At 43.1% G+C, this 23690-nt stretch overlaps 1 protein-coding gene across 1 annotated transcript; it reads left to right on the forward strand.

The window, feature by feature from the left end:
• Window positions 1–440: 440 nt before the first annotated feature.
• LOC128451095 (doublecortin domain-containing protein 2) lies at window positions 441–22396 on the forward strand. The gene is made up of 12 exons (XM_053434865.1): window positions 441–727; window positions 935–983; window positions 1927–2003; window positions 2137–2268; window positions 2706–2858; window positions 2991–3039; window positions 6687–6819; window positions 8914–9014; window positions 10426–10540; window positions 11037–11056; window positions 13556–13625; window positions 22323–22396. Exons 1-12 carry the CDS (start codon window positions 441–443, stop codon window positions 22394–22396), a joined length of 1260 nt encoding a protein of 419 aa, XP_053290840.1.
• Window positions 22397–23690: the final 1294 nt, after the last annotated feature.

Below are 23690 nucleotides of genomic sequence, written 5' to 3' on the forward strand. Positions count from 1 at the left end.
TTTTATTATTATTATTTCAACACAACTACATAAGTAATCAAATACACAACTTGACCCTTTTTAAACTTTAATCAAATGAACACAAGTTAAGATGTCATGTGGGCCTAAATGTCGAGTCGGCTGCGGTAAAAGTCACTGATAAGTTAATTAATTATTTCCTGTTGGCTCGATGCCTTGGAAAAGCTTACGTTATGGAACCAAACCCCAAATTAAAGTTAGCATCAAACAAAGGCAAGGTGCTAACAAACTAGCTCCCAGTTAGGTTGGGTTTCTTAATGCTGCTCCTCTCGTGTGGAGGAACTGGTTTCCATGTCACCTGCTATCTCCTGTTACGTCTCCGGACACAAACCTGACATATATATACAGTTGACAGTGGGCAGCGCCGTCATTGTTTGTTTGTTGTTGTTGTTGTGGACATCTTCTGTTAGCCAGGTTCCAGTATGCCAGGCCCACCGGGCAGAAGAGGCGACCCACCTCCAACCAGAATAGTACGGGTCTACCGGAACGGGGACGCCTTCTTTCCCGGAAGGACAATAGCGGTGAACCCGCGGCAGGTGTCGACCTTTGACGGCTTCCTGACCTCGGTGACCCGCGGGGTGGAGGCTCCGTTCGGCGCCGTCAGAAGGCTCTACACGCCGGTGCTGGGCCACACAGTTCGGCGTCTGGAAGAGCTGAAGCACGGGAGCGTGTACGTCGCGGCCGGAAAGGAGCAGTTTAAAATGCTGGGGTAGGTACCAGGCTGATGTGAGGTGTATGTGTTTGTTTTTTTTGTGTGTGTGTGTGTGTGTGTGTTTGTGTGTGTGGAGGGGATTCTTTTACCGAGGATAAGCTCCAGTCTGGGCCCTGAACTCGTGCCTTCGTTTAGCAAGTGAGCTCCAGTCTGGAAACTTCACTGTCCCTAAAACATGTCTCCCTTCACTCTCTTCCCTTCCAGCTACAGCGAGATCACAACCAAGAAGCCGGAGAATAAGAAAAGAGAACCGGTAAAAGCTCCCTTTGAAATGTTTGGATTTTCTTTCCACTGAAATGAACTAAACTAACTTCAAACTATAACAAGTTTTTTGATTAATATATGATGAGGAGTTTTTCCTCAGTGGTTGCTTATTGGGACCAAACACTCAAACACCATACTGCTGATGCTACACAGAAGATCAGTTGGAGTTGAACATTTAAAGTGACTCAAGCAAATCCCTATCCATATATGAATCAGGACAGGGGATTAAAACAATATCAGTAATTCTAGATATTTATCAGTAACAAATTAACAAATAAATAATAAATATTGATATATTTTGTATGCCTTGCGGAAGAACAGTGAGGAGCTATAACACAATTGATCTATATTCGATTTGTAAAATGTTTTGCTCTTTATCAAGTGTTTGTCATTTTGTGCTAATAAAGTTTCAAGTTGATTTATGTCATTCCAGCCGAATCTGTAAAACAAACAGTGGAACCAAATAGCATTTCCCGGGACCTGTCTGCACACACAAAAGGTTAAAAGACAAAAAGAGTAAATAAAGTTTGAAGTTACAATGATTTGGAGTAATACAAAACATATTGCTAGTACAGGTTTTTAAAATAAAGGAGAAGTGAAGTTTTGTGAAAGCAGATTTATTCGGCTGATGTTTGTCATTCAGGTTTGGGAATAAAGGAAGAGTTTTTAGTTGAAATGTAATAAAATGTTGATGGACTGCTGCAACTTTACATGATTGCTCGGTACTTCTGTGTCCTTGACTCGAAAAACAGAAACTATAGATGTATACATGTTTTGAAAAGAAAATTCTCACCCCACATCTGGGATCTGCTGCAGCCACTCTCCCAGTTAAGGGGTTACAGTCCCTATGCTCCTACTGTCATTGTGATCACTGTCCCAGTAAAAGGTCATATACAAGTGTATTCCCTAATATTATTTATGTATTTCTTTAGATCCAACCAGTTGTTCACAGCAGAATATTAGTTTCTGCTCGCTGGAAGAGAACTGCAGATGAGTCCTGCACAATAAAGTGAGTATGGATTTTGAGCTGGATCTAAAGTTGTTAAGTTATTAAAGATGTTCTGTGTTGTGGAATGTAATTCATAAATATATATATATATATATAATTCACTCTGTGTCTCATACGTTGCTGTGCTTCTTAGTGTCTTTACAAACGGGGACGTCTTGGGGCCTCCAGCTCGGATACGGATCCCAAAGTACACTCTCAGGAGCTGGGAGAATGTTTTAGCCATGGTGACGGAGAAAGTGCATCTTCGCACCGGTGCTGTGTACAGGTGATGTCTAATGTCACTATATTGATTGAAGGTTGTCATTTAACAGTGATTGGCAAGCACAGACATTAGAAATATACGTCCTGACTGTAAATAATACATATTCTAATTATTTTTAAATATTTTTCCATGACAGAAATGATGCTGTTCATTATGTTTTTCAAATAACTGCAGTTTATTGAAAATGATGCACAGTCATATAGCGTGGCTCTAGAGACTCAGCTTCTCTAATACGGATGAAGGAATGATTAGTGGAGGCTTTCCTGTCAGTTTAAATGCATTAGCAGAGTGGAAAGATTTCTCTAATTAATAAGTGATGGTGAGGGTTGTGATGTGCTCACTAGTAGGACAATATTTGGGACATCTAACAATCTAAAACACTGATCATCATAAAGCATAGTTTAGAAGATGTTGTGCAATTTCTTTATTTGCATTCACAGGCTTTGCACATTAGATGGGCAGCCTGTCTGCGCTTCCACTCAACTGGAGAACCACCAGCACTACGTTGCAGTTGGTGCAGAAAGGTTTAAAGCTCTCCCATATGATCGGTGCGTCCCCAGGGCTTATATCAGGGCAAACAACTCAATTGAAAGGTATGAGACCGATGAGGAGAATGACTTTCCACTTCAGCAGATCAAATAAGCATTCGATTCCTGTATTGATATGGAAAGGAAAGAGAAAATGTATTTTTTTCCCATTTGGTTTCCCCTCTTTCTTCTCTGTAGTCATGACGTCCTGCCTCCTATTAGAAAGACACTCCATGCAAAGGATGTGGTGAGTAGAGTTGCTTCAGAGTCTTTCCCTGCTTGTATCAGGCTAACATGTCACATTTCCTCCTCAGTTTATTGTTGTAACACTCGGTCGCGTCACGGTGGAAAAGTGTATCCTTGCGCACACAGCATTTCAATTAACATTTCCCACGTGCGAGACTTGTCGTGGGGGTGTAATTCGTTATGAAACAGTGCTATCATCAATCACTGTCTGCGGGAGGGATTGAGTTACCGTTGCTTTTCACTTTGATGGGTAATCCCCACAGAGACGGGCTGGCCCACTTGATCAAGTGCAGTGAGCCTCACAGACAGATCATATGCACCAGGGGGACTTTACTGACTGAAAAAAAAACATACACACACACACAAAAAAAATCTCTTATTCAAACCAGAACCGGGACAATTTGTATTGTGATTAAGTAGACGGTGAAATGCTTTGAATCCTTGTGAGGATTGCGCTGCGGCGGGGCCTGAGATGAACACCAAATCACACGCTGAAGATGAGAACATGCCCACTCAGCAGGTTGCGGTGGAGATGGTGGGGGGGGGCCTGTGAGAGATGTGCCTGACATCTGATTTTCCTAACCATGAAAGATGACAATGTTTTGGCAGATGCCTTTTTTTTTTTTTTTTTCTTTTTCAGACACAGAAAAATACCCCCAACCTTTTCTCCAGCTGTGTATGTGGTTGACTTTCATTATACTCAGAAGTATTATAAATATCTGTTAGTAATATTATGGAATCATTTTGAATGCTTTTATCTAAGCTGCCTTCTGCATATTAAAATGTATCCAGGCATAAAACAGTAGATGAAACCACATTGTTATCAAACTTTGCTTTGCTGAGGTTCGGTCCTAACCATAAAGATGAGACAATCTGAATGGATACCCGTAAGACCAGAGCCCGTGCCATTTCACCCAGTACCATGAGGTGGAGACAGAGACAGGGCTATGGCTGTGTTTTGCATCCAGCAGCTCATTGTATTATTAGTCATTCACTAGACATGATGCTGCTGCATTTTACTCCCCATGCCTCTTCGCCTGATCCCTCATGAATTTGTAAACATGATTTGACCAGTTAATAAGGAGCTTTCAGAGGGGAAAGAGACGTGTGACAAATACAGCCCACAGTGTCCTGATCCTTCAGTGGTTGAGCTTACTGATTATACATACATTTATGGGGTCGTGCTTGTCATTAATTTCAGTTTGACCTCACAAAACAACAGCAGTCTGGTCTGAAACGCCCGTAAAAATATCTTTTCAAACATGCACAGCGAGGCAGTGTAAAATGTAACCTTGTCTGCACCGGCGGCGGAGCATTTCGACTCTGCCGAATGGGACATCTGGTCTGGGAGCAGCCACTGAAGTCTAAAGTGACGGCTCTGCAGAGTGCAGCGTTGAAACCCTCCAGTATAACGTGTTCCCGCTTGGAAGCGAGCACATATGCTGAGTTAGGTGTTCCCACACATGATGAGGTGGAAAGTTCCCGAGGTAGACGCGGCATAAAGAGAAGATTAATAGGGGAGAGGGGGAATGCAAAGAGACGGAGATAAAAAAGAATAATGGTGTGCATCAAAGCAATGCTTTCATATTACAGTAATCGTAATGAGCGGTGCAATTGTGCCGCAGATGTACTTCACACTAAGCATCCTGTGAAAACAGCACAGAGCGTCTGATTAGAGCTTTTAATAGCCGCGCTTCTCTGAGATCAGCAGTGACTGGCCGCTGCTCCTCATTTCTCTGCTTCCCTGTGGATGATGTCATTGGTTTGGGGAAGCAGCGATGCCCCGTGGAAAACTACACCCACCCCCCCACCGCCGCCGCTGCTGCTGCCAGCATGTCTGCTCGCTGAGGACCAGGGCCATGGGAGTGGCTCGGACTGATACCGCAGCCAGTGTGGCTGGGAGCTGGTCGGTCCAGTTGGTCGGGACCCCCTGTTTTCCCCTGGCTATCATATCACAGTGTCCTCTTGCTGACTCCTGTTCTCTGCCACTTGAGAGGGGCTCCAGATTACTTGCTGCTCGGTCCCCCCTGAGCCCCCTTCACACTAACTCACTTGCTTTTCTCTCGGTCCCCCTCTCTCTCTCTCTCTCGGGCCTCCTGATACACACAGTTGTCGGCTCCCGCAGGACGTGGTACTGTAGATATGTAATGCAGAATGAGAGGGGAGAGATGACCTCAGCTTTTCCGCTGCCGTGTTTCCACTTGTAACGCTACTTGTACTGTACTCTCCTGGCTCCGCAGCACCCGCCGTCCTCTGCCTTCTCCTCCCAGAGTGAGACGCTCTTGATTTAACTGTGTGGATTTAAATAAAATCTATTTACATCTCACCACCAGGCTGTAAACATTGGAAAACAAGCTGCTCAATTTTGGGCTGCTCGGATACATTTTGATTGTGACCTTTTACCGTCAAGTTGCCTCACATCGCTCGCAGACGAGTCGAGGTTATGAAACTAAATCAACAGCTCGCCACTGCGACAGTGCCACGGCTCCTCTGGCTTTGATCTAGCGTCGTTGTGGACACCACCGCACTGGAGTGTGAACTCCATTTCAACCCATCCTTTCGCTGAACACACCAGACAAACTTCACTCTGCTTTTGTTGTTTTATTTCTCTCCCTCGGCCCACCAACGGCTGTAGAAATTCAAAAGAATATCAACAGACTTTGCCTCTGCATTAAAGACAGCAAACAAGTGAAGAAACACTGCGGTTATTCCCCAGACTCCATGTTAGTGAGCTTGCAAACACCATTGCCAGAAGTGTATTCTGGTGGAAGCCTGAGATCACTACACTATCCCCCGAGCCAGCCCAGGGATCCAGCCAGGCAGCTGCAGTAAAGAGCACTGTAGCTGAAAAGAAACATTAAGTCTGCTCCCTCCCGCTCTGTGTATCTGTGTCTCTCAGTCTCTGTGAGGGAGACATACCTCACCTTGCTACCTACAGAGGGGATGAGGAGCCTGTGAGAAGAAAATTGCCTTTTGTGGAAGCATTAATTCAGATGTGTACCTTGCTGTCTGAACATCACTCTGAACTCTCCCGACTGCTCTCTCTCTCTCTCTCTCTCTCTCTCTCTCTCTCTCTCTCTCTCTCTTTCCTTCTCTCTTTTCCTCTCCTGCTCCTTCACTCTCCCACAATGCTACTAAGTCCCCAGCCCGTTCCCCCCCCCCTCCCCTCTCCATCAATAACCTACCACCGTCTACTGCCGAAGAATAAGTTATTCCCTACGACTCCCTCCCTTTCCCTTTAAGCTTGTTTTGATTTTCATTGTTTGATCTGGCTTGATAAATAAGACAAATGCAGTTAGAAATTCATGGCTGCCCCATTTCATCAATAAATGATTAGTTTGCCACGCTCCCTAGTGATTGATAGGTTGTGCAAGGGATGTATTGGAACCAGATGAATTCAATACAGTAGGAATCACAGGGGAGCTACAAAGCACATCAGCTCAAGAAAAATTGAGGTCAATGGAAAACGTAAAAAAGGGTTGAAAAGAAGAGAAACAAGTTTCGCCTCAGCGTGTTTTGTCTGTCTTTTTTCTTCTTCCTCTTTAGAGAACAACAGCAACGAAGTCAATAATGAATCACGAAGAGATCTAAGGAAAAACGCCTTAATCTGTGGCCTCGTTTTCTCCTCTACTGTTTCTGTCCATGTAGTTTCCTCACACAGGCTTTAGCGTGGACCCTGAACACACAGCCAGGGGCCACATGAAGAAACACACAGCCAAGCCAGACGGAACCAAACATCAGAGGCGGGTGTCCAGAAGCACAGTTCTCCACCCAACAGGGGGTAAGCAGAGCAATTCTATAAGAACATCTCTCCTGCCCTCTCCTGTGTATCATAGACACATGTATAACGATGGATGACACGTCTCCACTTCCTCCCACCAGTCAGAAATCTAGCCAATACATACCATAAAGGAATGCTGCCATCTTGTGGCAAAGACCCAATTTGGCGCCAGAGTCCGCTGATACACACTCTCGGCCAATCACAAGTCAGTCTGAGCTGTCAATCATTACCTTTCAGTCTGTTTTAAAAAAGCATCAAATAACAATTTAAAACTGAACTTAATGGAAAAACGAAGACTGCCTAAAATAATATTTAGACTTTTTTAGCTCGTATAGCTGTATATGGCTAACACGGAGGAGGCAGGGTTCATGACTCTACAGCAGCCAGCCACTAGGGGGCAATCAAGACACTTTGGCTTCACTTTTTGGGAGCTGTCATTTCATCCATTTTTATATACAGTTAATGGCATGTGTACATGTGTAAGGGTGAAGTGTGCATGCGTGGGAGTGTGCAAGATGAAAGTGTTGTGTGTGTTGGGAGTAAAGAGGAAGTGTACTGTTCGGTTTGTCCTGGAGCTTCCTCTGAATGATCAACCTGTTCCTTTTAAAGTCCAAACAGAGCACAGCTCCCAGTAAGAAACACGACTCTTTTCTGTGAATATTAAACAGAACAAGACTTCAAACACCGTCAAGGGGGCTTAAATCATAGATGAATTCAATCAGGCCATTTTGTTGAGTATGAATCCAGAAAGCCCCGCTAACTATGTGGGGGGAAACAAATCGCTCCAATTTTCTCCTGATGTGGGAATCAAAATGGTAATAAGTTATTAATCACAAATAACGCTGACAGAAGATCATAAAAGTGACAAAACACCGCTTTGGATTGATGGCTTGGAACATTTCAGCAGTTGGCTGTTTAAAAGTCATAATAAAGAGACGGCGTGTCTTTACTTCTCCTGTTTAGTTATTCAGGAGGTGTTGTTTCATGGCTGGTTGTTTTACCATCTGGGCTCAGTAATACACTGACTCGACTTGAAAGACTCATCCTGTGCCACAAACAATGTTATGCGGTGGAATAGATTGGATAATTGCCACAGTTTGAAACCTGCCATGTTTTCTCTTACTGAAAGAGAATATTTTTTTTTCTTTCTCGTGTTGGGCTCGTGTCAGGATAATGTTGTCGTTTGTAGCCAGACCAGAGTGGAGTTTCTTGGCCACTATTTTTTTGCACCTGACCGTGCTTATACAGTGTGGTTTCCTCTCACAGAAGTCATTTACCAAAGGCCGGTCTGTTAGATAAAAGTCATGACTCTGCTCCAGAATGAAATCACCTCCTGAGAACACTTAATAAAGGCAGGTTGCGTTCACAAGCGTCATCAGGTACCGGATCAGAGCTTTTGGCATCCGATTTTTTTCCATCATTTTCTCCTTTTTGTAAACACAGTGAGTCTAGTAGGAGATCCAAAAATAATACCCGACTGAAATACATAATCAAGTCTACATGGTTTTGCAGTTATGTAATTTCCTCTTTGAGCTACGAACCGAATTTATTTGTCTGCACGTTTTCCCTCCGCCTTATCAGTGATTAATCTGCATGCTCGGTTATTTACTATTTAGATGAAAAAACTTAAGGCCGTCGAGGTAGATTCATGCTTAATAGTGTGTTTCATTACTCACATTCCTGCCTGCATCAGGTCCAGCAGTGGCAGAAAAAAAAAGGGAGTTCATTTTCATGGAGAGAAAACCGCTGTGACATTGCCATATAAGCTATTCCCCACATGCATCAGGAGCAACCTGTCACTGTCAAGAGCTAACCCCCCCGGTCCGAAAGTTCACTCTGACTGACCATATTTGCGGCGCGGCAGCTGTGGCTCTCCGTGGCGCTTTCGTCTGTAAGAGCGTTTCCAAACAAATAAATGGATGGACAGCGACATTGATCTCTTGTGAAGTTGAACAGGGGGAAAAAAGGGGGGAGAGGACAGGAGGGCAGTGAGGGATGGAGGGAGAGGAAGGGGGGGAGAGTGGATGAGAGTGCAGAAGAATGAGAAGGCGACTGCCAGCCGATGAGGTAATTGTGATTAATCACTTTTCACAGAGGGCAGTGTGTTCAATGCGCAAAACAAAAGAAGGGAGACGGCGGGAGCGGCCGAGGTGCAGGAGGACCGCCGGTTGGAGGTGGACCTGCCGATTGATCAGGTAAAACACCGACCGCACACAGACCTGCAGCCTGTTGAAGTGTTCAACATTTCATCTTTGAACAGCTCGGGCCTTTTTTTTTAATCTTACGAGAGTCATCCCCAAAGACAAACCCTGATTCCAACTTTTCCAACACGCCTCGAAGACAAGCAGAAGCAGAGTGTAAATGTCGATTACGCAACACAACTAGCTATTTAAAGCTGCTTTGATGTGAGATGAATGGATTGGATGGAAACGTGTGTCTGCTGCTACATCAGGGTTGTAGTCAAACAGAGAAGATCTAGGTCGAATGAAATCTTGCCGACTCTCAACCAATCAATTGGTCGCAGGAGAGAAAACATCTGCACATGATAGATTAACTAAACAGTGCATTGAGCGCCATCTACCTGATTGAGCCTTGTTAGCCTTAAATAATTAAAGTTAGGATCGGCAAGTTGGTTCTGAAACTCTTTATATCTTACTTATTGAAATCCTCTTCATTTCCTGATAGCCATCAATGAATAGACAAAAGCTGGTGTTTGTGGCCCTGACAGGACTGTAGTAAACAAAACCCATTGAATGGACTGAATGAAATGATTGGCCGGCGTCCCCATCTGTCCCTCACCGATCTGTCCGTCCCCCCCCCCCCCCCCCACCCCCCCCGCAGACGCTCTCACTGCGCACAGAGTCTTTAGCCTGAAGCAGAGTCGATGGCCAGAAGTGAGCGAGAAAGTTGTCTTCCAGCAGTTTTCAGGCACTTGCACCTTCATGTGTTTTTGGGCATAGCAAATTACAGTAAGCTATTCCGTTTTTTCCGTTGGCTTTAAAAAAATTCAGTCTTCGACATGGTGTCATGTAGTTTTAGAGCCGACAACAGTAAACGCTAAACCGAGGTTTCTATTTAGTTGTGCAAGTTTGAATTTGTGAAAACAGGATTTCAGGATTTATGCATTTTTTTTGGTTCTTGTCTATGAAAATGAAAAGGGGAGGGATGTTAAAAATGCACGATTACTATAGAGGTTTTCTTCTTATGAAAGTAACACCTCCGATTGTTTGACAAATGAGAATTTGTAGAGCCACCAGTCTATCAAGAGGCCACTGCCCTTTTTACTACAGTAGCATCATCTCCTCCTGATGAGCTTGACCTTTCTGTGTTTTCAACTTCAAACAGAATAAAAAAATACACTCATTTTCTTTTCACTCTTTTAGTTTTTAACTTGTGTTTCCTTACAGTCGTTACTTATCAGCTATTTCTGCCGTCGCACAAGCTCAGTAAGTTTAAAACAACATAAAAACTGTTCTTTTCTGAGCGGAATAAGGATTATAAATGCTCATGCGAACAAGTTGCATTAATATATAAATATTTTGTAAAATCAATACAGCAGTACGGTACAGTGTAAGCCAAGGGGGATCTCTGTTTCCCTTCCTGCAGGTTGAGGCCAAGATAGTTGAAGAGGAGTGCGGAGATGGGAGCTGTTCTCCGAGTGCTTCCAAGGCCCCCCCGCATGATTCACACGGCTGGTGTCTGCAGAGGTCTTCGTCTGCAGGTTCCCGGAATGATGTAAGTACCCTTATTATAAGTTTTATACAGTGAGTATTTCACTTTTAGTTCATTTTTACTTTATTATTACGTCCAATTTTTTCATTTGTTTTTTGATTAGGTCACATAAAAATGGTCTAACCAGCAATTATGGTAATCACCGGGCCCGTAATTGCATGAGCAACACACAGACCAGCTTCCGGCCACAATACCTTCACATAATGTGTGTGTAACCTGTTTTTCTGTAGCCATGGTTTTCTCTGTATATTATGTCCTGTGTATTTACCAGTGCAGCCTTTCTTCAGGGCACGGAGAGTCAGTAAAGAGCATCAGGCCACAGCTCTGCTACTGGAGACTCAGGATTAAAGACGCCTGAGCCTCAGGTTCAAATTTTCATGTAGCATGAGTTTTTTTTCTTTTTTTAAAGCTTCTAGCTGCAGCCAAAGGTACTGTATGTATCACAGAGATGAATAGCATAAAGTGTGTGTCTGTAATTTGTCGAGCTCCACAAAAGCATGCGGCTGTATTTGATGTCTGTCCTCACTCTGGTTATTGTGTAATGTTCTCAGTGATGGAGTAGGGCTGAGCTGTGCATACAGATGTTTCTGCATGGATCTGTGGTTCCTAGAAATTACACTCATTTAAATGCACTTATTTTTGCTCTAATAATCCTCGAGAGACGACAATATGGAGCAGTGCAACTGTGATGAATGCACAATAGTTGGGTGATATTACCATTCCAAGCAATTTCATTCGGCATTGAAATGAGAAGATATTGAGTCTTATTTAAGCAATCAATAACCTTGAACATTTTGTTTTAATGAAAACTATAATTTCAGGCATTGGCAATCACACCATAGGGGAATGTTTTGGTGTGGCGATGATTTTGCTGCCGTATGCACTTTTGCAATAAAGATATTCTTATCAGGATAATTATTGACTTCTGGGGGTCAGTTATGACCTGGGCTAAAGACCTCATCAATAGCTTAATTCATTACTTATTGCTTGTAGTCATACCGGAATGTTGCTGATTCAGATTGGCTATGGATTTGACCATTAGATAGTGGAAAGTAATAATAACGATAATAATGATCCGTGCGAGGACTCGGCTACTTTTTGCAATAATTATGTTGTAAAGCAGTTTTTGATTCGTCAGCCAATGAACACTGACATGAGGAGAAGGAAGTGTTTTTGTTGCAAGCTCTCCATTTGAAGACATCATGCCAGAACACATCCTCATCAGGACTAAGTACAGTTTACACTACAGTTGTCAAACCTGTGTCAGGTCTGAGGACATTAACTGAGCCTGACTTGTAGAAAATTAAAGTAGACATCAGAAAAGGGGGAAGCAGCGTCCTGAGCCTCACCAAAATCTTTCCCTGCAGCATTTCTGTTTTATCTTTTATCCATGTTTTAACAAGACCCGCATCATCTTTTTAAACGTTGTTGTCACACTGGAAATAATGATGCTGCAGGTGAGACCTCCTTACTTAAAGTCTAACCATCACTCACGCGTGCTCTCCTCTTTTTCCCTTTGAGGCCAAACAGACTGTCGCTGTCTACGTTGTCGGCAACCTCATCATTTAGAGGGCTGTGAATAATAATGAGGGATAACTGCATCGCTATGACTCATACTTTGAGCTGAGTTCGGACAGATTTCCTCCCACTCCGGCGCTCATACGTGCTTGTGAAATGCCCCGCGTCCCCTCGTATAGGTGCATGTATATAGTAGATATTGATGACCGAATTCAATTACATGATTACATTTTCAGCCGAAGCTTTAAATGATTTATTGCGGGGGAATTTAAATAGTGAATACATTTGCAGACAGTACACCGGCGAGGCAGCTGCGCACGTGTGATATTGACCTGTGTGGTCCGGGCCAAATAAAGAATAACGAGATTCAGCATCTCTGCCAAGTGGAGATGTCCGCTGGGAGTGAAGTCAGGCTATCTGGGTGGAAGAGGGTGATGGATGGCGAGCGCGAGTCTGATGAACATTTATCAAAGCTTTTCTTATAATCACTTGACTGACTTTTGTTGGGCTTTTCCGAAGGTTGGCTTTTCCTTTAGAGTGCACTTTGTTAAAAAGCTGATTGATTTCATGCTGGGGGGGGTCTGTCTATGTTCTGGATGTCATACACTTTGAGGTAATGTGGACAAGGGTAGATTTGCGCTCAGCGGTGTCGTATCACGTTTACAACTATCATTTGTTTTGATTTGACAATATTGGCTGATTTATCAACCAGTCAGCTAAGCATTTTTTCTTAATTAATATTGTTAGAAATGCCAATACGACGAGGGCTGTCTGATCAATCGTCTTCCTCTTCGTAGGAATTTTGTGATCAAAAATCGAATCGTTATCGAGCGCCCCATTGATCCATCCTTTCCTTTCCCAATACAGGTCCATTTCAATTGTCTTTCAGCTGGTTTTCCGTGATCCTATTCCCTGAAGTTTAGGTTAGCCATTTCAAAGGCCTCATTCACCCCACGCAAGGTCAACTATAATCAACTCTAGACAATGTCACCGCCTGGCTTTTTCCAGCGAGCCGGGCGGAGGAAGACGATTCCTCTGGGCTTTTAAGGACTTGCTGCATTATACCGTTCAATTACTGTTCATTAGACAGTGTACAGCCATTAATCAGACTGAGATGTTCTGCTAGTTCTCAGCAGGGACGATGAACTGGGGGGAAATTTATTCCGGCTTCCTGTCTGGGCCACTGTTTAGTAGTAAGGGTGGAGATGACACTTTGGAATGCACTGAATCTCTCAGTACAGAGACATCCTAAACTGAGCTGCTACTCCACTCTGTTTTCAAGTCAAGTTCTCCACTCCATGCAGCCCTGTCTTGGAATTTTTTTAAAAACACAGGCTTTGTCAGAGATTTACTGCAAATGTGGGAGAGTATTACGAATCTGATATATCACCGAAAGGGGGGCAAGCTGACAGATTTACTGATTAGAGCTTCATATGCATTGAATATGACTAGATGATGATATGAGAAACTGATTTATGTTTTCCAGGAGGCTAAGGAGAGGGAGGTGTCTTCCAGGCTCAGCAGAATACGGTCACGGATGTCCCGCTTTTTCAAGGGTAGGTTCATCAAAGCATAAAGCCTGGTAGCGGCGGCGGCGGCGGCCCCCGCATTCCCCTCCGCAGCACCTAATGCACCCATAAAGAGACCACTAATACACTCCGCATTACCAGTTCCTCCCTCACATCGCATGTCACCAGATCCGCAACCACCTCTCAACATCTGGGAGAGCTTTACGCCATGCTTTATGGAGACCATCTGGTTGAGTGGGTTTCTTTTGCCTCTCCTATCTCAGATGACTTATTCCGGTATTAAAGGCACCTGCACATCAAGGTGTGCCACGCTGAGAGCCTGGGAGTATTCACCACTTTTTTTTATATCCCGTGTCCTTTGTAATTTGGAACCACTCAGACAGAATGAGAAGGATATGCCCCTTGTTACTATGAAAATCCTTGTTTTTCTCCACAACTTCTTATTCTAAGTAGAATTACATGGTCCGGCTTTTATTCGATCAATCTGCAGAAGAACACATCTGCAACAGAAACAACAAAATAGGTGCTGTACACATTTGATTATTGGGCGCAGAGAAGATAACATAGGGATTTAAAATGCAGACCAAAGCAGTGATGTAAACTTGACATTCTCCTTTGTTGGGGGAATATGCCTTTCAGTTTGCTCAGGCAATTTCGTTCTAATTGCCGACAAAACACAGGCTTTAGTAGCGAGGCCCATTCAGTGGTTTCCCAGCATCTTCTATTGTCCCTTGTGAAAATTCCAAAGGTGACTAATGGAACAGGATGCAAATCCCTGCAGGTGGTTATCACTGTTTGCCCTTCAATCTGAGGTTCACTCTGTCAGTGTGACACCAGGAAAATCACTGCATCCTGTGCTAACAGCAGGCTCCCGGCCTCACGCACATGTCAGCCGTGCTCTAATAAAGGTACACAAATACACATCCACGTGCATTCACAAAGGCACATTATTGAGGAGGAACGGCAGTCCGCATCGAACGTTTCTGCCATAGACGTGTGCATGATTTCTAAGTACAAATATGTATTTGCTCTTGATTATCCTCATATTGAGAGTACTAGAGGTCGAGATGCAGCCTCGTGCTCTCTAGCGCTGCCTATGATTTCCCTGCAGAATGCCAATGGGCACTGTAGGGGGCATTCGAAATATATCACAGCACATCATTGCTTGCCTAGTACAGACTGACGTACTCATTTTTCTGTCCCTATCGCGTTATATATTGTTGTTGCTGTTTATGAATGGTTCGGCATCATTCATGCCTCACAGTCCCTCGCTGTCACTGTGGATCTGCAGATGACACAAATGCAAAGCATAACTGGAGACTCCAGCCACAGAGGCAAGAAGCGGGGAGTGGAAGGGAATTGGAGTGATCTGTAACAAAATCAAACCTGCCTGCCACTTGTCTCGCCTCAGAATGTCTATAGCCGGTGCCAGATTTGATCCTTGAAAGGCATTTTTCGGCTGAGTGAAAATAGTTGACCTTTTTCTTAAAAGCAAAAATCCACCATTAAAGTACTTACTGCACCCTGTCGCCTTCATACACTGTACTTTACAAGGAGTATGCCATCTTGACTCCCGTGTATAAAAACAGGCGATACTACTTTGTTCAGTTTGGCTGAGATTCTCCTTCAAAAGTTATTGGCACCATGTACAATGGCCTTGTAATTTATGGGAACTGTTAGGGCCTCTGACAGAAGTTGTAAAGCATCCTGACTGATTGGTTAGATGGGAGATGTGTGCACTCATGGCATATTGTCGCCTGTATGTGCGCGCGCGACATGCCGGGAGTTGCACGGCTTGCTCTGTCACAGATAAATTACTCCACACAGTCAAATTAAGTTGTTGTAAATCACCCCGCGGACCCGAGACTAGTCCTGAGTGACGACCTTTACGCCTATTTGACTTTAACTCTTATTTATGTTAATCACATCTGTATTATATCGACAGTAAAACTGTGTCATATTCTAAAAGGTCATTGTTTTGCAGCACAGCCTCTGACAGGAGCAGGAAAACACACTTGTTTTGTTGATTATGAAGTGTTAGAAGTATGGACATGCTGGAGAAAATATACTTTCCAGTATTTCCCGGAAAAAAAGAAGAAGCAAACATTCCCTATTGGTATCTGACGACTGTCATTAAAATGTATTTAATATACAAATGATGAAAGGGACTGATTTAACTTAGAATACCTACTGATTTCAAATCCATAGAACATAGTAGATCCACAGAGCAAAGCAGTGCTCATCAACCATCTGGGCATACAGCATGTTCTCTGTTATTGTATCGCATTATAAAAACATGTGAGCATTACAGATGCTTTGTGTGGATATTACAAACTTATGAAATCCCATTACAAAGGGCTCCGGATTCATTGTATTTACTGCGCTTAAGTAAAGCCCGTGTTCTGTGGATGCTAGTCTACTACACTGCATCTTATCCTATGTTGCCTCTGCTTCATTCTTCCCATGTAAAGTTTTAATTCAGGCAAAGAGCAGCCGATTCCTTGGGGATGGCTTCGCCGAGGGAGTATTAGAGCCTTCGTCAACTGTACTCTAAAGTTGGAATAAAATGTATGCTTTTCTTCTCATTCATCACATAGATGTCATGAAAGGCTTTCAAGAGACGCCAGCTCCCAGTAGCGTCTTTTTTTTTTTTATTACATGTACATGGTGAAAAATAATAAGTTCTAAAGGCCGTGTGTTGAAAATCAGCCATTGTGATGTGAGAGACGCTTCTGCGTGTGATCTTCGCTGCACTCGAGACGACAGGCCCTGTGAAGTGCACCACTGCCCAGTTACACATTAGCTTTGATTGCCAGTTTGTTCTGCGCGCAGCCTGTGGCTTTGAACTGCGTCTCGAGATGAAAGCCAACCTTGTCCACTGTGTGTCCACTGTAGGCCGCTGCTGTTGCTTATGCCGGGATGAGCATTATGTATAATTTATTACACAATCCATCCTGAGACGGCGCCCCATCTCTGCTCCATTTGAATTTAATGCCTCTTCTTTCTTTCTGCATCATGTGATGACTGTGGTCAATACATGATACCACTAAGGTATGCCTTTGTTGTGGCCAACAGAGAGACTTTGATATCTGCAGTTCCTGTGGCGAGGGGGATTCGTCGTTCAGTTCTCATTCTCTCTCTTTCTCGCTTCCCGTTTCCTTTAACTACCAGAGTCGGAAAAAAGTGTCAAACTGCTGAGGACCAGACGTCCGCGTTCACTTCTGTCTCCAGCAGCCAGCTGCTGCTCGTGTATGAGATGAAACGGTGTTATAAAGCAAATAAAAATGTCTTGCCTCTTGACAGCCCCACCGTGAATATATAGCCTCTTATTTCAGTGAATATATTGCATAATTATGTATGGTTATGAATATTACATGGAGCCTCACACTGAGCGCATGGTAAGATGCCTAATTGCGGAGTTTAATTATTAAGAAGCAAAGGTCCTGAGCGGATTTTGCGAGAAGCACTTTTGATAAATTATTTTTTGCAGTTTTTCTGATGAATTATTTTGGGGGCTTGTGTCTCATCAGCCGGCATAGTGGACGGCGAAACTGCTCTTGAGAGAGACTTATCTTCCCGTGGAGAGGCATTACCATACTGATTAAATCCACTGAAATCAACTAATAACTTAATGATATTGGAGTGGATCAAAAACAGAGTCATTGCCTCTCCCAGCGAACGCAGGGGCACAGCGACGGCACGAGGGCTGTTGCCGTCGACCTCGGGGCACAGCTTTAATATTTCTGTGTAGAATGATGGCGAGAAACGGGCCGAGTGTGTGATGGTATGTGCTAAAGCAAACCTCATTAAGCACTGTGTAGTACTGTAGTACTTTTATACTTCATATGAAGCACTTCAAGGAAAAAGTCCAGAGAGGCTGACTAAACAAGGAATAATAAACTAGATCTCCCTCAAGAACTGCCAAAGCCACTAAACACAGCTGCTTGCGTAACTGCAGTACTATTGCTACTGCCACTTCTTCCCTCAGCGTGTACTTTAACCGAGGCGCCCACACAAAAATATTCCTCTGTAGTGATGTATTCAGTTCAAGTGCACTTAGTATGCAGAAAAAGTGTAAGGCTTGACCTCGGCTTTGTATCGAAAGCTATTTGAAAATGAATAAAACAGGCTGCTCTGCATGTTACTTCAAATATAGAACGAGTACAACTGATGTATTCCTCCATAAAAGCTAATGGCTGTAATGCAGACAATAAGAGTCATTGACCCACTTAAACGCGGTTGTGTGTCGCGCTGTGACAGTGCGAAAAAGTTGTTCCACCGCAGCCGTCGGATCAAACGCAGGGCAATAGCCGGATCCCCTCCAATCCCCTCCTGAAAGATGCATGGCGGTCTGGCACTTGTGAAAAGCAGGCGAGCAGGTTTTTTTTGTTGCGAGCCAGCACAAATATGTGAATAATTGATTGATATTGATGTGAGGATTTCACCTCGGTGTATCCAGGAGTTGTTTGGTTTGGAAGTCTCCCGTGGAGGGCAGGTGCGTGGGCCATCTGTCAATAACATGTCAGCGGGTCTCACATGGCGAGGCACTCTGACCGGCTCAGACGCTTCAGTGAGCAGCCGAGCGAATGTCCTCAATGTGACGGACGGAAATAATTGGGCACATGCTAAATCTGTGCGCTGATGTGATGTGATGTAATTGCAGTGATTATAAATGATTGATCGGACAAAATAATAGTCGATGCATTTAGTGTAAACCAGTTACTGCTTTTAATGTTGTGGCTGATGGGTTGAGATGGGACAGAGTTTTCTTGTTAACCTTTAGAAAACTTGCCTTTATCAGTCATTGTAGGTTAAGGAATACATGTAAAGTATTTAGATTCATTAGTCCAATTAACTTGAAAGGGCAACTAGAATGGAACTAGAGTGGATTCCTCTGACTATAGGTCTCTGATTGAAAACGCCATTTGAATTCACTGGATCCAGATTTTTATTTGGATCGGCATCAAATTGCACTCACTCATAAATATCACTCCCCTTAACACCTGACGGTATTTCATCCAGAATCATGATATATTCTTATTATTTATGTTGAAAAACAATGTCAATGAATGTGAAATAAATAAAATAATAAAAATAATGCTGCATCTGCTCCAAATGTTTTGTTTTTTTTCCTTGACCCATACCCCTTCCTTCCACCAATGTCATGGAAATTACTTGTTTAATTTTTGGGTTGATCCTGCTAACTAACTGCCAAACAAAAGCAGACAGAAACATAGGCCCCTTGGTGAAGGTATTACCTCCTTGGTGGGGGTAATTAGTATGACTATAACAGAGGTTATCTTAACTTTGATTCACGAGTTGAGTTACTGTTGAAGTGAATATATGTTTGACAAGATAAAGCAAGCAAGCCCCATTGTTTAACAGCGAACAATTAATAGTTAAACAACTGTACTTCCTGAGTTGATACAAAGCTGATCTTCATGTTGAGTTCAGTCATGTTTTTCGGCAGCAGTTAAACTTTAGTTCCTAAGTTAAACCAACTTTATTTACAGTTTATTACAGTGCAGGTCAATTCATTGTAACACTTCTTTACTGTGAACAATACAATGATGTAGATTACCAGTACAATAATCCTGCATCACAAATTTAAACCGTTTCATGTTCAAGTCCTTGCTCAATGGCACGTTTACAGCAGGCTCAATCGGACAGAAGTCTCCGTGAACTTTTTGTGTCCTGTGTGAGTGAAATGAAAATTGTCGAAGGTCATTTCATACAGATGCTCCACATGCCTAGAGCCCCGCACCGAGCCTGCTCGCACACAGGATGGTCATGTGGTGTTATAAAAAGACCTGCTCCACCACTTATATCATCCAGAGCCACCAGGAGGCCACTTTCAACCCCTCTCTCTCTCCTTCTCTGTGTGTTCCAGCCTGGTAGCCCCCCGACTGTCTGAAGCTAATGGCTGGAAGCATGGCTAAAAGCTCTCAGTGTGATAAGGTAATGTGGAGGGAGAGAGGGCGACAGAGTGCTACAGCAGTGGGGCCATATATACTGATTATACAGCGATGAGGAAATGGTCTAAAAATAAAAACAAATGGAGAATGCTACATGATATCACCGCACCCAGATTGCTGACTGCGGTGTTCGGACTCGCATCCAGATGGTAACGATGCGGTGATGATGGTGGGAGCGGAGACTCAGTGCTGTCCTCTCCACCGACCTTCCTGATGTCACGCTTAATAGAATAAAGGAGAGTAACATTCTGTTTTCGCAGATGCATGAATGGATTATGAACATTACTCTCAAAACATTGCATAAGTCAGCGGTGTTATTCTCACAGGGCTCCTCCAGTTGCTCTGTGGTAGAGCAGCATCGGGCTATTGTCTGTTGTAGTTGGTCAAATTAAGCTTTTAAAAGGAAAGTGGGCAACATACGTTTAGTAACCAACAATCCAGACTTTATCCGACTACCTATTATCATTCCGTACCGCAGATGCTTTGAAAAGTCTGTAAGTGATCACAGCAATATGAGAGAAAAATAAAAAACTACACTCTGTGCTTGTGTGATTTCAGCGTCTGCAGACGATGCCCCCGCAGTTTAGATTTCTGTTGTTCCAGCCTCTCTCTTCTTTCTTCTCTCACCTTGTCTTCACTCGTTTTCTCTTCTGCAGCTTCACCACACACATTTTTACATTTCCGTTATTTTTTTTTTTGCCTCCTTTTTCTGTTCCTCTCTCCCTTGCTCTCTCTCTCTTTCTCTTTTCCCCTGTTGTTTTTCTTTATCTAGTCCCAGACTGCTTGTCCTTAGTAAGATGGATGTGTGCATTCCTAGGGCAGATGGCCCTGTTGTTACTCCGTTGTACCCTGCTCACACTTTAACACCCGGCCTGCTTGTCTGGTCTGATGGGCCGTTGCCTGGGGAAAGGACTCGAGTTCTACACTGTGCAGCAAACGTGGGGCTGTGTGCAGCTGACCGCATGGGTGCTCACATCCTCTTTTTATGGGAGTAGACTCCAGCAGTCTGTGTGCCAAATACACCGATGGGCTTTTTTTTTTAAGGATCAGAGGTTTTGTTATAGTAAAAGCTTCAGTAGTGCGTAGTGAGCTATTTATTTTGGTGTCATTTTCTCAAAGTAAATCAGAATGTTGTCAAATTGCCTAAAGGTAACATACATCGTTATTCGTGATGAGAAAAGATGGGGCTCCAACTGTAAAAAATGGAAAATTGAATCTAGTAATTACGATAGATGGTTTTGCTTATTGCAGCCTTTTTGTTAGATTTTTCTTGCTGTCAGAGAACTTTTCAAAACGGATAAATCTCGGCCCAGTCAGTATTTTAATGCTGGGTTCGGGTTCAGAGACTTGATCCTCTAAAGTCTTTTTAAATAACTTTTTGACTGAATAAATTGTAATACTCCAACCACTTTGGTCACATTTCAAAGGTTCCTCAAAGTTCTGGCAAAAAAAAAAAAAAAAAAAATACACTGCTTTTTCCTTAGTTTTAAGGACACAAAAAGTTTGCATTCTTTTTGTCGGTAGCCTTAAGTGAATATGCATTTTTCTGTCATTTTTGTGACTCAAGTGTAAAATATATTCCTTTCTATTCTTAGAGAAATAAGATATTACACTGAAATTGAAGTTAAATGGAAAGATTCACTGTTATCTGGTTCAGTGTCTGTCAGTTTTCACATTGTGAAGTCACAATTCAAAAAGCTTGCCTCAGTTTCCCATATGGACTTTAAACCTTGTTCAAGAAAGCTTTTAGTAAAAATGACTTGAATTCTATGACCCCTCCAACTCTCCATTTACATTGTTTATCCCAGGGTGTGTACTCACCACCAATATCACAATAAGTATACATCAACTTGAAAATTGCATGTGATATTCTTTCTCACATACTTACCAAGCATGTACAGTATTTACATAACTGTTCCTCCTCGTGTTGTATGTATAGTTTTACATTTCACTCAAGTATGTGAGCAGCAGCTGGTCTGTGATGTTTGGTGTTGAGCTGACCGGACAGCTGTGTTCTGGACATTTTTGATGTCAGTACATGTACGTTAAAAAGATTCAGCAGCACATCTGCTTCTTTGAATATTGCTACTGTCTGAAACTTGCGGTTTTGCCTCCCGTTATACTGCAACTGAAATATTCCGTTATATTGAGTATTCTGATTGATTTTAAACAGGGACAAAAACAACAACAAATGTTTCCGCATGCATATTGTGCACATGTTCAATCATTGTGACCCCCTCCTACCCAATAACTACCTCTGATTGGGCACCATTTTGCATGACGGTAACCCGGGCCTTTTTGATTGATTCATTCCATTTCATAGCCATGATAAACTTTTATAACAGCTATCATTTACTGGCAGCATGTGTAGAAGCTCTTTGGGAGATCTGGGCTTGATTTCTACATGGTGATCTAAGGATGATAAATCACTGGGCTACACATAAATTACATCAGTGGAATCACATGCGGTATTGGCTTTTTGTGGGTACATATGTAAATCCAGCCGGGGATTTTCCGCTGTGTGAAATTGCAGCCTTTGTCTCCCCTCTAACCATACACTTCCTTTCATTTCAATCTCAGCATGCGATTGGAATATTGTCCCTTAGCTGCTCCTATCATATGTAATGAATGTGCTGCCCCAAAGGTGAGAGCGGTAATTGATTAAAAACCATAATGTTTTCCATGCCTCAGTGAATTCTGATAAGGATATCTGTGCTGTGTGTGTCTGTGTGTCTGTGTGTGTGTGTAGGTGTTCTGTTTGCCGGCCTGCGCGGAGTGGACATCAAAGTTGCATGTGCCGTGGCTCTGTTTAATCCTGGCTAATGAAGAAGCTGTGCCTGAGCTCGTGGGTCACTGTGGGAACGGGCGCAGCGAGGTCACTTCAAAGGCGGGATAATGACGGATTAAGCCTAAATCATGGCCGCGCTTTCGCCGCTGTCTCACATCGAGCCTGTCGCTTTGCATTTTATTAACAAATCATCGCAACATGATGCGGTAAAATGTGCCCGCCCTAATTTCCCTTGTCCATTTTTTCCCAACGCAAATCCTCGACATCCAGATTAATGGCTGCTGGTGGGCAGAGTGGTGGGCCTTTTCATAAACCCTTGATGGTGATGAAATATTCTTTCATTAGTGTCCATATATATCCCCATGTCCGCATGTTTTAATGCTCTGCTGTCTCTGCAGTTCCTTATTGCTTTGTGTTGTGTGCGTGACAGTGATACAGCTTTTCATTTATGGTAGCCCTATCTCTTGCAGCCGAGATATTCTATCCATGGCTAGTTCTGCGCCGCGTTCAGAATTAACTAACACACCCGCAGGCCTTAGCGCTCACTCGCCGAATACGTACAACAGAGGAATTTCTGGTTCGTAAAGCAATATCATTGCTGTAACCCTTAGAAAGGTGTGTGAACAGGAGATGGTTCGGAAGAAGGCGATACTCGGGGATTACTGTGCTCTTAGCACTTATGTGTAAGAGGATGGCACATGAATATACTGTTTTACTGCCATTCGTCTTGTTTCGGTGTTAACCCTCACAATCTTTGACCAGGGCCTGCTGTGCTTGTGGAGTTACAGGTATGAAGGAAGTACTCAGGGAAGTGTAATTGCTGGTGGAGTGATTGATCCCCCTGTAGACCCTCCAAGAGCACTCAACCACTCAGATCCGCTGGTCAACAACGCAACCCAGCAGTTATAATCAAGGGGCCTCGCCGTGGTTTCAGTCACCAACGTGCTTGTTTGTGATAAAGAGGTCAGGAACAATTAAATACATTACGTCGGTCACTAGAGTGAAGCAGCTTTGCTGATGTTCAAGGTTCAAGTCACCTTCCTCCTGAATATCATCTTGATGAATGAAGACTAATGCTGAAAATTCCAGGATTACATTTTTTAAATTCAAATTTAAACTTTATTTTTTAAAGGACCCCAAAAAAGTTGGTTTCAAATCATGGAACAGAACACCGTATACTTAAAGGTGGAAAACATATGTCTCAGGCCTATGTAGGTCAAGTTTAATAGAGTTAATTTATAAATGTGACCTATTTGACACATTTACAAATTATAAGGATCTACTTTTTGAGTCAGGTAGTGTATTAGTTGATACTGATTGGTGCATTGA

The sequence above is a fragment of the Pleuronectes platessa genome, chromosome 11 (assembly GCF_947347685.1).
Source record: "Pleuronectes platessa chromosome 11, fPlePla1.1, whole genome shotgun sequence".
Classification (NCBI taxonomy): domain Eukaryota; kingdom Metazoa; phylum Chordata; class Actinopteri; order Pleuronectiformes; family Pleuronectidae; genus Pleuronectes; species Pleuronectes platessa.